Below are 14532 nucleotides of genomic sequence, written 5' to 3'. Positions count from 1 at the left end.
ACACTGAAAGATTTTTTTTATTTTATTTACAGCAGTGTAGGGATTTGTGCATCTTACAGCTATCTGGGGTTCCACTGTGAAATCTAGCCTTATTGATTTCTGTGGGGCTACATTCCTTACAAAGGACACAGCGTGTACTTGGAGAGAGCCTTTTTATTGCCTGCTTCAAATCTCTCACCTCTCAATCTCATGTCAGCGCCACACAGCAGACTCTTAGAACTATTGCAGCGGAAAATAACTTTAAGCAATGAGCAACTTGACCTCAGCAACATCAAATGAATCCTTATCGTGGTGGCAGACACAAAGAAAAACAATTCTGCCACTTAAATATCATAAAAAAGCATGACAGGTTCCCTTCCTTTAGCTTCCAGCGCAGCTGGGGCTAAGCATTTCAAACAGACTAGCGTTTGAATGACTGGGATGTGGGAGCTCAGAGTCTGTAGTTATGGATTAAGCTCACAGCAAATAGTTGCATGGAAGAAACAGAGGTAATCTCTTCCCTCTCCTCCACGGCCCTCTCACCATACCTGTTCCCCCTTTTTTAATCTCCTTACTGAATGAGTTCTCGCAAAGCAGCTCAAACAGAGAGGGGTTTATTCACAGCAGTTAAAGTAACATGAAAACGATACCGTCTCAAGATGAAAAGTGCACCGGCGCAAAGATCGATGCACCGCTCACCTGGTTATCCTTCTTCAAAGTGACATATAGGCCCAGCGGCTGCCTTATTCAAACTGACAACTTCAATGAAAAGTAAATGAGGGCATATAACAAACTCAGCAATGGGCCTTGAACTGTGGACAGCTGTAAACAAAAGACAAGAGTCTTACAATTTTATAATTGCATATGCACAGGTTACAGCCTAACCTGATGTTTATCATAAAAGGATCATCATGCTCACTCACTCAGTGCAGACTGTGGTTTAATCACCTGCAGTGCGCTGGATAATTTACCCTGCAGCACTCTGTATTTGCATAAAAGTACTTTCATTTTGCATTTTGATGCATTGCTTTGCATTTCCACCAAAGATTCTTATGTTAAAGAAAATTTCCACACCTGATCCACTGCACTAACTACCTAAGATAAGATAAGATAAGATAAGATAAGATAACCTTTATTAGTCCCACACGTGGGAAATTTGTTTTGTCACAGCAGGAAGTGGACAGTGCAAAAGTTATGACGCAAAAATTAGAATACAATAAGAATAAATACAGTACACAACTGTACAGAATAGAATAAAATAATATACTATATACAGTAGAATAAAATAGAATAAAAATATACAATAAGATAAAAATAGAATACGAATGCTATATACAACTGAGTAAAAATACAACGATGCCAGAAAAGATTATTGCACTTAGTGTTATTGCACATGTGTGGATGTGTGTGTTTGTTCAGTTAAAGTCTTTGTTGTGGAGTCTGACAGCAGTGGGGAGGAAAGACCTGCGAAATCTCTCCGTCCCACACCGTGGGTGCCGCAGTCTCCCACTGAAGGAGCTGCTCAGTGCTGTCACAGTCTGCTGCATGGGGTGGAAGACGTTGTCCAACAGGGATGACAGCTTAGCCGCCATTCTCCTGTCACTCACCACCTCCACTGGGTCCAGAGGGCATCCTAGAACAGAGCTGGCCCTTCGGATCACCCTGTTCAGTCTCTTCCTGTCCCCAGCAGAGATGCTGCCGCCCCAGCAGACCACACCATAAAAGATAGCAGAAGCCACCACAGAGTCATAGAAGGTCTTCAGGAGTGGGCCCTCCACTCCAAACGACCTGAGTCTCCGCAGCAGGTACAGCCTGCTCTGCCCTTTCCTGTAGAGGGCGTCTGAGTTATGAGTCCAGTCCAGTCTGTTGTTCAGATGAACACCAAGGTACCTGTAGCTGTCCACAGCCTCAATGTCCATACCCTGGATGTTCAGTGGTTGCAGTGGAGAATGCTTGTGCCTGCGGAAGTCTACCACCAGCTCCTTGGTTTTACTGGCGTTGATCTGGAGGTAGTTCAGCTGGCACCAGTCCACAAAGTCTTGAGTCAGTCCTCTGTACTCCTTGTCGTCCCCATCAGTGATGAGGCCGACTATTGCAGAGTCATCAGAGAACTTCTGCAGGAAGCACTGGGTGGAATTGTGGGAGAAGTCTGCAGTGTAGATGGTGAAGAGGAACGGAGCCAGAACCGTTCCCTGTGGGGCCCCCGTACTGCAGACGACCCTGTCCGACACACAGCCCTGAGTCCTCACATACTGTGGTCGGTCGGTGAGGTAGTCCAAAATCCAGGTAGTGAGGTGATGGTCCACTCCAGAGTTCTCCAGCTTGTCCTTCAGAACCGAGGGAAGAATAGTGTTGAAGGCACTGGAGAAATCAAAGAACATGATTCTCACAGTGCTTCCAGCGGTCTCCAGGTGAGCGAGGGAACGATGTAGGAGGTGAATGACGGCATCATCCGCTCCAATGCCAGGCTGGTAGGCAAACTGAAGTGGGTCCAGGATAGCATTTGTAGCTTTGACTCTCCTGTTTGGCATAGTGTGAAAATCAGGTGATAAGCCAGAGGATTCCTATAAGCAAAATTTCACACTCAGTGGTGCGGTTCATCTTCAGGTTTCATACTTATTAGACGATTGACACTAAGTCTCTAGCACCATTCATCGGTCACAATATAGCTGCAATATAATATTTTGCTAAATTCTTTCATTCATATGCGTTACGAGTTCATCAGAGAACACTTGACAGCATGCCATGTATTTGCTAATAAAGTAATAATAACCTAAACAGCAAGCTTCTTTCATTTAAGCCCACAGCAAGAGAACAGGTTTCCAACTAAGCAAAGTATTATGCAAATACTCACCAGACATTTACAAAGGAACAACTTCCTCGACTTGTGTAACTGGAAATGAGATGCAGATCCTCTGGAAGTAAACATAATCTACAATCTATAAACTAGCTTGCCTAGAAAATTGGACTGTTGGCTTCTGAGGTTATGTTTCCATGTAATTGAAGAAGTCGATTGAGAAAATACCTTTATGAAAACATAATCACAGTATAGAGTATTGATAACGGTGTTAACCTGAGATACCTGTTCCTACACGTCTGCATCACAACCTGATGGCTCTGCAGGGGAGAAAATAAACATTTATAAAGGCTTGCAAAAGTCTCTGTTACAGTTTGGGTGGTGTTACAGTCACAGTAAGGGCAGTGAAACCTTTAACTGAAAAAAATATTACACAGTGGAGTGATTGTATAATGTCATTGCCCTGATTTCTCCTGATAGAAAGCAGATAAATTAAGCAGTTTCACTTTGCACAGGATTCCCTGGAATTCCCTCAGGGACCCCCTGGAAGTGCTCACTCTGCAGAGACACAGCAGTCCTGCTCAGGCTTTACAAAAAGGTTTGGGGCAGGGTAAATATGACAAACCCATATTTCAAATATATATTTTATTACAGTGCACTCATGAAATTCTGACCTTTATGCGACAGTGAAACGCAGCTTTACAGCTTTGCACTTTCTGTTGTCTGCTGGTGAATTTAGAGAGTTGGGGGTTGAGGTGGGGGAGAGGGGGGGGGGGGGGGGGGGGAGAGTCAGCATGCTCGGAATGGAGAAGCTGTCAGAACCTGATAGATGAGAGTGTGTGAGAGGGAGACAGCGCAAACCGTCAGCGGGAAACGGCATGATGTGGCATCAGCTCCGGCAGACAGACAGACTAAAATAGTGCCTTGTATGACAAAGTGTACCCAACAGTGAGAGAGAATGATTTTCCCTTTCTCTCTGGCTTTCTTTTTTTTACACACGCTTCCTTCCTATGGTAAATTGTAGGCCAGAGGTGGCGGAAATACGTCAGTTATGTGGGTTCTCTGAAGCTTGACTGCGTATCTTAATTTCGGATGAAGGGAATGAGAGATAGAGAGGGGAGGGGGCAGAGAGAGAGATTTTAATCACTCCTGTCGCTTTAAGGACACTTATCAAAGCCTTATTATGCGAACAGAAAATACCAGGAGCCACTGAGCAACTGAGGGACGGACTGGAGTGGAGGTTTGTAGGGAAACTCAACGTTATCTAAACTGGAATAGACCGCTTCGTTGCCCTATGGAGTTTGGATGTCTGTCTTATCCGGACGGCTCGGGTCATTTAGGAAACACTGCGCATAGCCTAAGTAGCTCTCAGACTTCGGATCCTTTGCTTCTGAAGCGCAGAGCGGAGAGGAATATGGCTTAAAAGTCAAAGCGTCGTCCGCGGGATTATTCTCTCATTCGACAGCTTCTATCGACACGTTTACCAGGCGTTTATTATCAGCATTATCTCGGACGGATACTGTCCCGATACTGTCTCTCTCTCTCTTTTTTTTCTTGCCAGACTTGGATCATGGATTGGGGTGGTGGAAAACAACAACGGGCAGCGACATGATTTCTCTGCGCTGTCTGCAGTATGCTGCGAGCTCCCGCTTTGAACGCCGCTCGTTATTACTGAGATGCCACAAAAGTTACGAGACGAGTGCAGTGCGCGGATTTTGAGCGTTTCGCCGTTTTTTTGCACCTGCTTTAGCGGCCAGCGCGTCGACACGGCGCAGATTCGTGACAGAATAGCGTGCGGATCCGCGTCGCTTCGCTCACTCTCACCCAGTCGCTCGCCTGCGCGGGGATACTTGGAACGTTTGCTTATCGTAATGGAGATTGGCGAGGTTTATACTCAAGGTCATCCACTGTTGTGAGGCTACGGTCGCCTCGTTATTTACAGAGCCCTGCACGCAGCGCTGTCTCCACGTTATAGCGCAGCGCAGGCTACGATCCTCAGTCCGGTGTGTGTGTCTGCGTGTGCGTGCGTGCGCGTGTGTTATTTGATATTGCGCGAGCTGTGGAGTAATATTGCTGTTTCTTTCGGACTCTGGGAGAATTCTCTGACAGCATGGATGGGAAACTGAAGCAGGGTCGGAGATGTCGATCCAAGCGGGAGAGAGTGCGGAGGTTGCGGGAGGCTGGGAGCAGAGACGCCCGCAGCCCCGACCCCAACTCCTCCTGCTCCGACAGGGAGGGACACAGTCCGGGGAGGGACGCCGCCTCCCTGCCCGGTAAAAAAGCTCCGCACCCCGCGGCCGCCGCCAGAGTCTCGCGCCCCCCGCGGCGAAAGAGACGAGAGTCCAGCTCGCAGGAGGAGGACATCATTGATGGATTTGCTATCGCCAGCTTCATCAGCCTGGACCGTCTGGAGGTAAGGAGGAAGCGGATCGTTAACTGTTTGTGTGTTTGCATTCTTCATCATGTGTCAAGAGTGTGTGTGTGTGTCTGTCTGCGCGTGTGTGCGTGTAAGTGGGTCCTCACCCACTCACCAGCAACATGAAGGACTAGTCCAATTTGTAGCCAATTTACTTGAGATGGCGGTAATGAGATGGATGAGGATTACTCTTGTAATCGTCTGATATTTGTAGATGAGAGGATATCCCTCAAGGTGATCAGTGCTCGCTTTGATGTGTGTCTGTTTGGAGTCCTTGTCATGAAAGTGTTTACAACACACACACACACACACACACACACACACACACACACACACACACACACACACACACACACACACACACACACACACACACCTGTTTCTTGAAAATTACTTGCTTCAGAGAGCCAGCATATGATTGGAGAATAAACAGGTGCTTTGGTGGGACAGGTTTGGATCTGGTTTGTGCGTTTTTCTGTTTTCTGCTTTCTTGACACTCCGACCTCTGATAAACTGCCTATTACATCATTCGTGTGTTGGAGGCTCACACACTACGTGCTGATAACTCTGCTGCTGTCATTACCGTGTGGTAGCTATGTCAGATGTCAGAGCAGTGATTTCAGGAAGAGAGGAGGTCCCCCTGTGACACCCTCCTTTATTTAGCTCCTTTATCTCATTACATTCAAAATGACAAATGAAACATAGCTCCCTGTGGGATATTAGGCAGACTGATGAGGCAGGTTTGTTGTTGCTTTTTTATGGCTCATTCTGAGGATGGTACTGTATATAAATAACTACCTTTAAAAATATATACCTAATATTCACTGGTGTCTGTGTATTTTAAGATGATGGCCTCGTTTGAGAGGCCGTGGATCCAATCACACCTTTCTATGTAAGCTTAACTAAGATAAGATAAGATAAGATAGAACTTTATTAATCCCTCGGGTGGGTTCCTCTGGGAAATTCGACTTCCAAAAAAAGCACAGCAATGACCGAAGTTACAGTTACAGAACTGTTATATATATATATACACACACACACACACACACACACACACACACACACACACACACACACACACACACACACACACACACATATATAAATACAGAGACAAATATAAATAAAATATACAAAGGGGATAAATAGAATAAATAGGAATAAAAAATAAAAATACAAGTGAATTGCACATTTCAAGTATTGAGTCTATTGCACTGTTGACTATTTACAAAAAGTATTGCACAAGGTATTGCACAGTGAGGTGAAGAGGCACTGCAGCTTAGTTGTTCCCCCCTCCTTTGTCCTCCTGTTTCCCCTCCCTCTCCCCTCCAGAGAGGAGTTAAACAGTTTGATGGCGTGTGGGACAAAGGAGTTTTTAAGTCTGTTAGTTCTTGTCTTGGGGAGAAGCAACCTGTCACTGAACAGACTCTTCTGGTTGTTTATGGCCGTGTGCAGAGGATGCCCAGCATTGTCCATAATGTCCATCAGTTTCTTTAATGTCCATCAGTTTCTTTAATGTCCTTTTCTCTGCCACTGTCACCAGAGTGTCCAGCTTCATGCCGACCACAGAGCTAGCCCTCCTGATCAGTTTCTCCAGCCTGGATGAGTCCTTCTTTGCTGTGCTGCTCCCCCAGCACACCACAGCATAGAAAAGTACTCCAGCAACCACTGACTGGTAAAACATCCTCAGGAGCTTCCTGCAGATGTTAAAAGACCTCAGCCTCCTGAGGAAGTACAGTCGGCTTTGGGCTTTTTTATACAGGTGCTCTGTGTTGCATGACCAGTCCAGTTTGTTGTCCACCCACAGCCCGAGGTACTTGTACTTGTTGACCACCTCCACCTCCTCCCCCTCTATCTGAACTGGCAGTGGACCTTCTCTGGACCTCCCGAAGTCCACAACCAGTTCCTTAGTCTTTGAGGTGTTGAGTTGCAGGTGGTTTGTGTGACTCCATGCGACAAAGTTCCTCACCAGACTTCTGTACTCCTCTTCCTGATCATCCCAGATACACCCCATGATGGCTGTGTCGTCTGCAAACTTCTGAATGTGGCATAATTCAGAGTTGTAGCAGAAGTCAGAGGTGTACAGGGTGAAGAGAAGAGGGGACAGCACAGTTCCCTGTGGTGCTCCTGTGCTGCTGACCACTGTGTCAGACGTGATGTCCTTCAGCCTGACGTACTGTGGTCTGTCGGTGAGGTAGTCGGAGATCCAAGCCACCAGGCAGGGGTCCACCTCCATCCTGTTCAGTTTTTCCTGAAGCATACAGGGCCGGATGGTATTAAAGGCACTGGAAAAGTCAAGAAACAGGATCCTGACCGTGCCTTTTCCCCCATCCAGGTGTGAGTGGGCTCTGTGTAGGAGGTACAGGATGGCATCCTCCACTCCGACACCCACCTTGTATGCAAACTGTAGTGGGTCCTGGGCATGTTGTACCTGTGGTCGGAGGAGGTTGAGGAAGAGCCGCTCTAGAGTCTTCATAAGATGTGACGTCAGTGCCACCGGTCGGAAGTCATTCAGCTCATTGGGCCGGTTCTTTTTGGGGACCGGGACGATGCAGGATGTCTTCCATATGGTGGCTATGGTGGCTATTAATCAGTCATCAGTCATGCCTCCTACATAGCTCTTATTCAATATAATGGTGGACTGCGTGTTTGCAGCATAAAATCTTAACCAGTTGTCTATTCTGAATGTAGGATTCACTCACTTGAAGCTGATAATCAATTCTCCACTGCCCAGCTATTAACAAGTTTAACCTGTCAGGGTCATCTGTGATTATCCTGCAATTCCATTTAGCTTCATGGTACTTAAAGCAGGCGGGAAAGCAGATAGGAGTGCAAGGGCGATCCCTGAAATATTGTTGGGAATGAACTTATATGAGAAGAATAATGATGTAAAAGGCGAGTGCAGTGATGTAAAACTGCTTTAATGACACTGCAGAGTTTTTTGGCTAATCAGGCTAAATTTCACAAGCGGCACTCACCCCAGATAAACTTGTGTGTTGCTGCCCATTCTCCTCATTCATCTCCATGTGATTTTGTATGTAAAAGCACCTTTGCCCTCTGTGCTGCATGGCAGCCACTTCTGATGGCTGGAAGACTTTGAAGTGCGCTGCACTTAATGACTTCTGGGAAAAGTAACACGTGTTGTGATGCTGTAAGACGTCTTTTTAGTTCACAAGTTGGACATCTGTCTCTGATGTGGGAGATGAGGTTAGATTTATCCTTTGAGGGTTTATCTTAATAAAAACATTACAGTAAATAAACGCTGCCTCTGTGAGAGCGAGGCGAAGCCAGATAATTATCCAATTTTAGTTTTACACATTTACTAGCTATAATAATTCTCTGTGTTGAGTGAACACAGAGAAAGAACACTGTGCGCTGCACAGAAGCTTATGTTTCAAGGCTACGCAAATGAGGCATGATACAGCTCAATGTGAAATGATACTCACATACCAGCTACTTGTTGATAATTGGTCTGATTTGCATGCAAATGGCCTGCGCTTATTAAATGATGTTAGTGGATCTGGTACAATTAGAAGAAGAGATGAGCACAGATAGGGTTTTTTTTTGTGCCTCTGATTTCTGTGCATGTGGTAAATGAAATCAGAGTGTTGACTTAGTGCTAATTTCGTGTATTGTTTGCTGTAAGTGACAACGCTAATGACATTTGTTTTAGCTGCATCACTGAGAGTGAAATGGCCTCTCCGCGGTGTGTGCCCACCGGAACCATCACATCGTCTGTCCATGAGTCATTCTTTCACCTACTCACCGCGTGCTTGAGTGGAGCTCATGACCTACTCTACCTGTGCTAATTACTCATCAATTATGGGGGAGGGCGGGCAGTCAGGGAATAGCTCTGACTTATTGCATTATGCTCCGATAAGCTGGCACACCCTCTGGAGAGCGAGCGTGTGGTCCTCCTGACCTCTTTAAAGTGACTGATGGCCAGCACGGTTGTGTTTATGTCAGGCCATACAGTCGGTCTCATTAGGATTTCACCGTCATTATTTATTCCACCCTCCCCAGGTTCAGTGAGCCCATATGGCCAACATAGCAATATTTACTTGTGTTTAATCTCATTGCTTTCAAATCTCCCTGTAATCTTTTTTCGTGTGTGTGTGTGTGTGTGTGTGTGTGTGTGTCTGCTCTCTGATGCACTTCAGGGTGAATGTGTTTCATAAAATCTACGTCACCTTTGGGTTACTGCTGTTTGATTGTCCCATTCTAGTCTGTAACTCATGCCTGAGGTTACGGGTTACTCCCAGAGCACTTCCACTCTAAGCTCACTCAGTTGATATTCCAGCTCAGCGCCGATAGGATCGAGCTCCCTCGATAAAGGCTTAGGCTGTGTGGTGGTCTTGCCTGCTACCCCGTAACCCGGTTTCATTACAGCCGAAAGCAATTTGCAGCCACAGCCGCATTTGATTACACCGTGTTTATTCGCTTTGAATCCCCTCGTTTCTCGCAGGAAAGCCGCTTACTTACCTGTGCAAATCGACTATGCAAACACAGCCGTGCTGCTTTGTCACGGGCAACTTATGATGATGTTTTTTTTAAATGGGGGTATGATTCAGTGATGATTCAAAAAGAGTCAATCTGTTACTGTGGGCTGTTGAAAAGGAGAAAAGCTCATGCACAGTTTCTGTGGTTTTTATTTCTTTTTTAAGTAAAGAATGAAATCATTGCGCATGAGTCAGGAAAATTATTCCCTTATTTTTTTCTCTTTTTAAGAAACACGACTTTAAGAAGAAGGATAAATTAGCCCGTATATTAGTCTGAGTAACTTTGGGGAATTCTTTCAGTTCCTGAAGGCCAATTTCGTGGACATAGCAGCGATATAAAACAATTATGCTTTACAGCTTATACCCTCCAGAAGTCTCCCTGTGTGTATCGAACAAGTGAGGAGATAATAAAATGACACAATTATCCATCTGTCAACGTATTAATAAGATGTTTGATTTGCTCCATTTGCTCTGTGAGTGATGTCGGAGTGGCAAATCCCCTCTCGTTAATCCACAATCCTTCTGTTCATCTGCTTTAACATGAATTTACAGATTTGTTTGGGTTTTCCGTTCCGCAGCGTGGGTTTCTAAATTCAGTCTAATGGGGGATTTAGGTTTAGTTGATTTAGTGATATTACAACAGTGTGAAGGGCAGGAGGCCAAGGGGGTCTGGGATTCTGGCGGAAAATGGGTTCATATATCAAAGACTCTGTCTCTTTGTGTATCCAGGGACGTTTTGCTTGCTGTTTTCCTGCATGGCTCTGTTTTCTCAAGTTTTGCACACTAATCATCCTCGATCGTTGGCTACTGAGTAGCACCGCTGGTGGAGTATGGGGAAATTAAGTCCCTTGCCCTCAAGGAGCTTGACAGTAGTTGTTAGGGAAACTGAGATTTGTTGCTTCATTTTCTCTGCCTGTGTTTTGGCAGCTGGTGCATGGATTTAAGCCAGCAACATTCCAGATACAAATATGTGTCATTATATATCAGAAAGATTTTTTTTCGCCCCAGAGACTTCCCCTTAATATAGCTACACTCGAGTGTCTCATAGTTAGCACCCAGATATGACCACATGCTAACTATTTGGAGTCGTTAGTAAGGCCGGAACTCAAGATTTCATGTTAGAAAGCACACTTGTGCAGAGACGTGCCGATAAATCCTGAGCTTAAACTGAAGGTTTGGCTTTCAGCAGATTGACGGATTGTGTAAAGCTTTAAAGAGCCCAAAAATCCTATAATTTCACATCTTTTCCCTGGGTCAGCTTTGTGTTTCCGCTCTGCTCGTTGCCACTTGAGTAACACGATGCAAACCAATACTGGCACCTTAAACCGCAGCGGTCCTTGCTGTAGTGAGATGTCTTGCTTCCATGGTGAGGCAGCAGATTTGTTGCAGGGGTTGCAGCAATCTTGCTTCGTGTTTTCACTTTCCCCCAACGGTGATAGTGCTGTGCATCATATGTCGGCACTGACAAACAACTCCGGCTTTAATTAACAAGGCAGCCCCCCGAGGCTCCGTTGCTCATTGGCTGACGCATCCCATGGAGAGAGCTTTCTTAATGCCAGTGGGACGTCCCCAAGCCCTGGCTGTCTCTAACTGTCACACACTGTAGGCGACAGCGTGGCTGATAAATGCATGGTCACATTCGCAAGCCTTTTCTCTGTCTGACACGAACACATGACCGAACCTCCAGCGTGCAGCTGTCCAAGTTGTATATTCTTAAAGTTTTCCCTTAAAGAATGGCTTCCTAGTCAACTGGTCATTGTGCATTTATATTGATTTAATTATTGAATAACATCAGAACATGATAAAATGTGGTATTTTTTTCTTTCAGGAAGTAATTGTTTATGAGTCCTTACTAATATAATGTTGTTGTGTCACAGCAAGTCGTGAGTTATTCATTTACGCGCTGCCTCATGCTGCTGGAATCAGCAGCCTGTCGTGTTTGTGCTCTTCCAAACACATGTTGCCAACAGGAGAGTTGCTGAGTGCCCTCTGGTAGACAAAGCATGCAACATCAACACTCAGACATGGTTGAAAGGTATATATAAATGCAGATCGGTCAAATAGCTAATAGATAGTTAACTGTCTGATTTGCTAATGATGACGTCACTGGTGCCATGCGGTTTGAGTTTGCTTTTTCCTTTTTTGTGACCCATCAGGCCTTCGTCAATTCATTTAATCAACCAACTTTTGGTTGATGACGATGCTGCGGATCTGGAAGCAGGATGATCACTTTTCTCTGTTACTGACAACACCGTATTCACAAAAGTGTGAGGCCTGCTTAGAGATCGCATGTAACGCGTATTTGTATTAGGAACTTCCCAAAGCTGATCTAGGCTGCAAATGATCTTCTCCAAAAAAGGGGAAATGAGCATCGCAGTTTCCCAAAGCTCAACTGCAAAATAGTGTATAAAGAGATTTGGTTTACTGGCATTGTGAATACCAGCAAGCCAGTTCTGGCATCCCTTTTGTTCATTTCTAATTAACACTTATAAATTGTTTCAGCTGTTAAGATGTTAATGAGTTAATGTGCAGGTGCTTTCATTTTTAGGTGCTGTTGTAGATTCCATAGCAGGTTTAGTGCAGTTTTTTCAGTGCCTGTTTTAAGGAATATGAACATGTTTTTATTTTGCCCAATGAGAAATGTTACATGGCTTTTTGGCTTATTATAGTTTAAGAAAAAAAGGGGAGAGAGTGAATAAAAAATGTAGATTTAATTTGATTTGATTTTGTGACCTTATCATTTTACCAGCCTATAAATAGCAGCCCAATGGAGAGCTCCTGAGGGAGTCACATGTTACACTGGAAGGGCAAAGCATCATAGATTTCAGTGACAGTGGACCAAAATAGGTACATTTGTTTAAACCTACCTTCCTTGTGTATCTTCTGACCACTAGTAGAACTAGAAAGTAGTGTTTTGTTTTTGTTTTACTATTTCTTGTTTAATTTGAGTCAAACATCCGCACATGCACAGGTACAAGCATGCAAACAATGCAGTTTACATTCCTGCTGCCGGTTTCACATTATTCACTCAGATCAACAGTTGGTTGCAACACAGGGAAATAGTGTTCCTGTAAAGGCAGATAAGAAGACAGCAACCTCGCAAACGTGGGCGTTAACTGTATTTGATTTAAGATGTTTACAAAAATCAGCTACAAGGACGCACAAATACTATATTAATAAGGAGCATTGTTCTGAAGTACTGTTCTTGATGGCAGTGAAAGCGAAAGTCGGTGGTTTAACAGTCTGTCTGAGAAGAGAGCAAACCTGAGAACACGTTTGATGGCCTCTTTTGTGCATTTATTGAATCACTTGCACAGATTTTTTTCAGTTACTAACAAACAAAAAACAACAACAAGAAGACAAGTTATGAAAAATGTCACGAGCTAAGAATGAGTTGTATGTTCTTATCATGTGTGATAATATGTATTTGTTGATTTCTGAAGGTTGGAAACCAGTGGGATTAATGGCTGCCCTCTCCAGCGAGAGCTTTGTGAAACTGTCAGTTGTCTGTTTTTAGGGGTCTGAATGTAACGACACTTTTAACTGTCAGAATAAGAGCCTCTTTGTTTTCATGCTCAAAGCTGTAAGCTTGGTGACAGTGCACACTGACACATAATAAGAGGCACATAAAAGCACGTGGGTAACTTGTTGTAGGCATATATATCCATTTCCTGCTTGTCGTCCTGAGCCGTCTTCCATCTTCCTGTCTCCATATTTTCATTGCGGTGAATGACAGGATGTAATTAGCTTCTGATTAAGATGCTGTCCCTGAGCCTGCGATGGATTAGGAGCTGCACTGTTATAAGGTTTCCACAGTAATTATCTGCTGCTGATTTGTACTCCCCCCCTTTTTTGTTTGCTTTTCACAACCACTCTCTGGCTTCTTGATTAATGAATGTTATTAAACAATGTAAACAAAAGACATTTCATTTGAGTAGTTTAAGAAAAAGACATTTTGGGGGGATAACTTCATAGTAATCATAATTGTCATTCAGCTGAGGTATTTTCCAGCCCTGTGATTTTGGTTAATATATAATGGTGCACTTGGCCGCGGAAGCTCTGAATGAATGACTAGCAGACGAGGGCTGTGAAGGATTTACAATAAAAGTAATGAAACCTAAATAGAGAGGGCACTCTTTAAGTGGCTCATTAAGTAATGGCTGTTTTCCTTTTCAGCCGTGTCCTTCTCTGGCATAGAGCAAAGAGAGAGCTCTGAAAGCCTGGCTTACTTCAGCCTTCATATCACTTGAATCCCTTTTCAACATTTTGTTTATGTGCACGATTGGAGGTCGCTTTTTCCAGCCTTGCAGACTTATTTTGTAGAAAGGTTGCGGTGTCACTAAGAGTTGTGTGTTGGGGAAAAGTATTGATAATGATTTCAACAACACTCTGCTGCAAGCAAATATAAAAGCTTTTGTGTGTGTGTGTGTGTGTGTTTGCTTGTTTGCAAGAAACAAGCTGTACCTGAGAAAGAGAAAGGACCTGAGTTTACCAGGCGACATATTCGAGTTGAAATGATGATATGGTTTATGTACTTTAAATAAAGATAAAATTAGCTGCATAATGTGACAAAGAACATGCCTCTTTGGCTTTATCCCGGTTTTAAACTAGGCAGAACTTGCAAGCCGAGAGCTCGAATAAGGAATAATTACTACTAAACGTAAGCGTAGAAGTGCAAAAGTCTTGGATCAACCTTTATTTCTTTACATTTTGCTGGGAAAATCGGTACGGGGTTGAGTTTGTACAACTCTAACAAGCTTAAAAGTCAATATTTCGTATGGCTGCATTTATTTTTCAACATAACCTGAACTCTCTTATGTGATCTTCTTTTAATTTATTAA

General features: G+C 44.2%; 1 protein-coding gene across 9 annotated transcripts in view; it reads left to right on the top strand.

The window, feature by feature from the left end:
• The first annotated feature begins 3645 nt into the window (after nt 1–3645).
• The window catches only part of fbrsl1 (fibrosin-like 1), a 285955-nt gene continuing 275068 nt past the window's right edge, over nt 3646–14532 (top strand). For 5 of the 9 annotated variants that reach the window (XM_080894981.1, XM_080894983.1, XM_080894980.1 and 2 more), the window contains exon 1: nt 3646–5189. In XM_080894981.1, coding sequence (XP_080751107.1) covers nt 4887–5189 — 303 coding nt within the window. In that variant the 5' untranslated portion in view covers nt 3646–4886. The remainder of the gene's footprint in view (nt 5190–14532) is intronic. The other 4 variants (XM_080894987.1, XM_080894982.1, XM_080894985.1 and 1 more) reach the window with 1 other exon arrangement.

Source organism: Rhamphochromis sp. 'chilingali' (genome assembly GCF_963969265.1).
Source record: "Rhamphochromis sp. 'chilingali' genome assembly, chromosome: 10".
NCBI classification, from domain to species: Eukaryota; Metazoa; Chordata; class Actinopteri; order Cichliformes; family Cichlidae; genus Rhamphochromis; species Rhamphochromis sp. 'chilingali'.
Note: the sequence above shows the minus strand (reverse complement) of the source record. Positions and strands in the feature narration are given on the sequence as shown.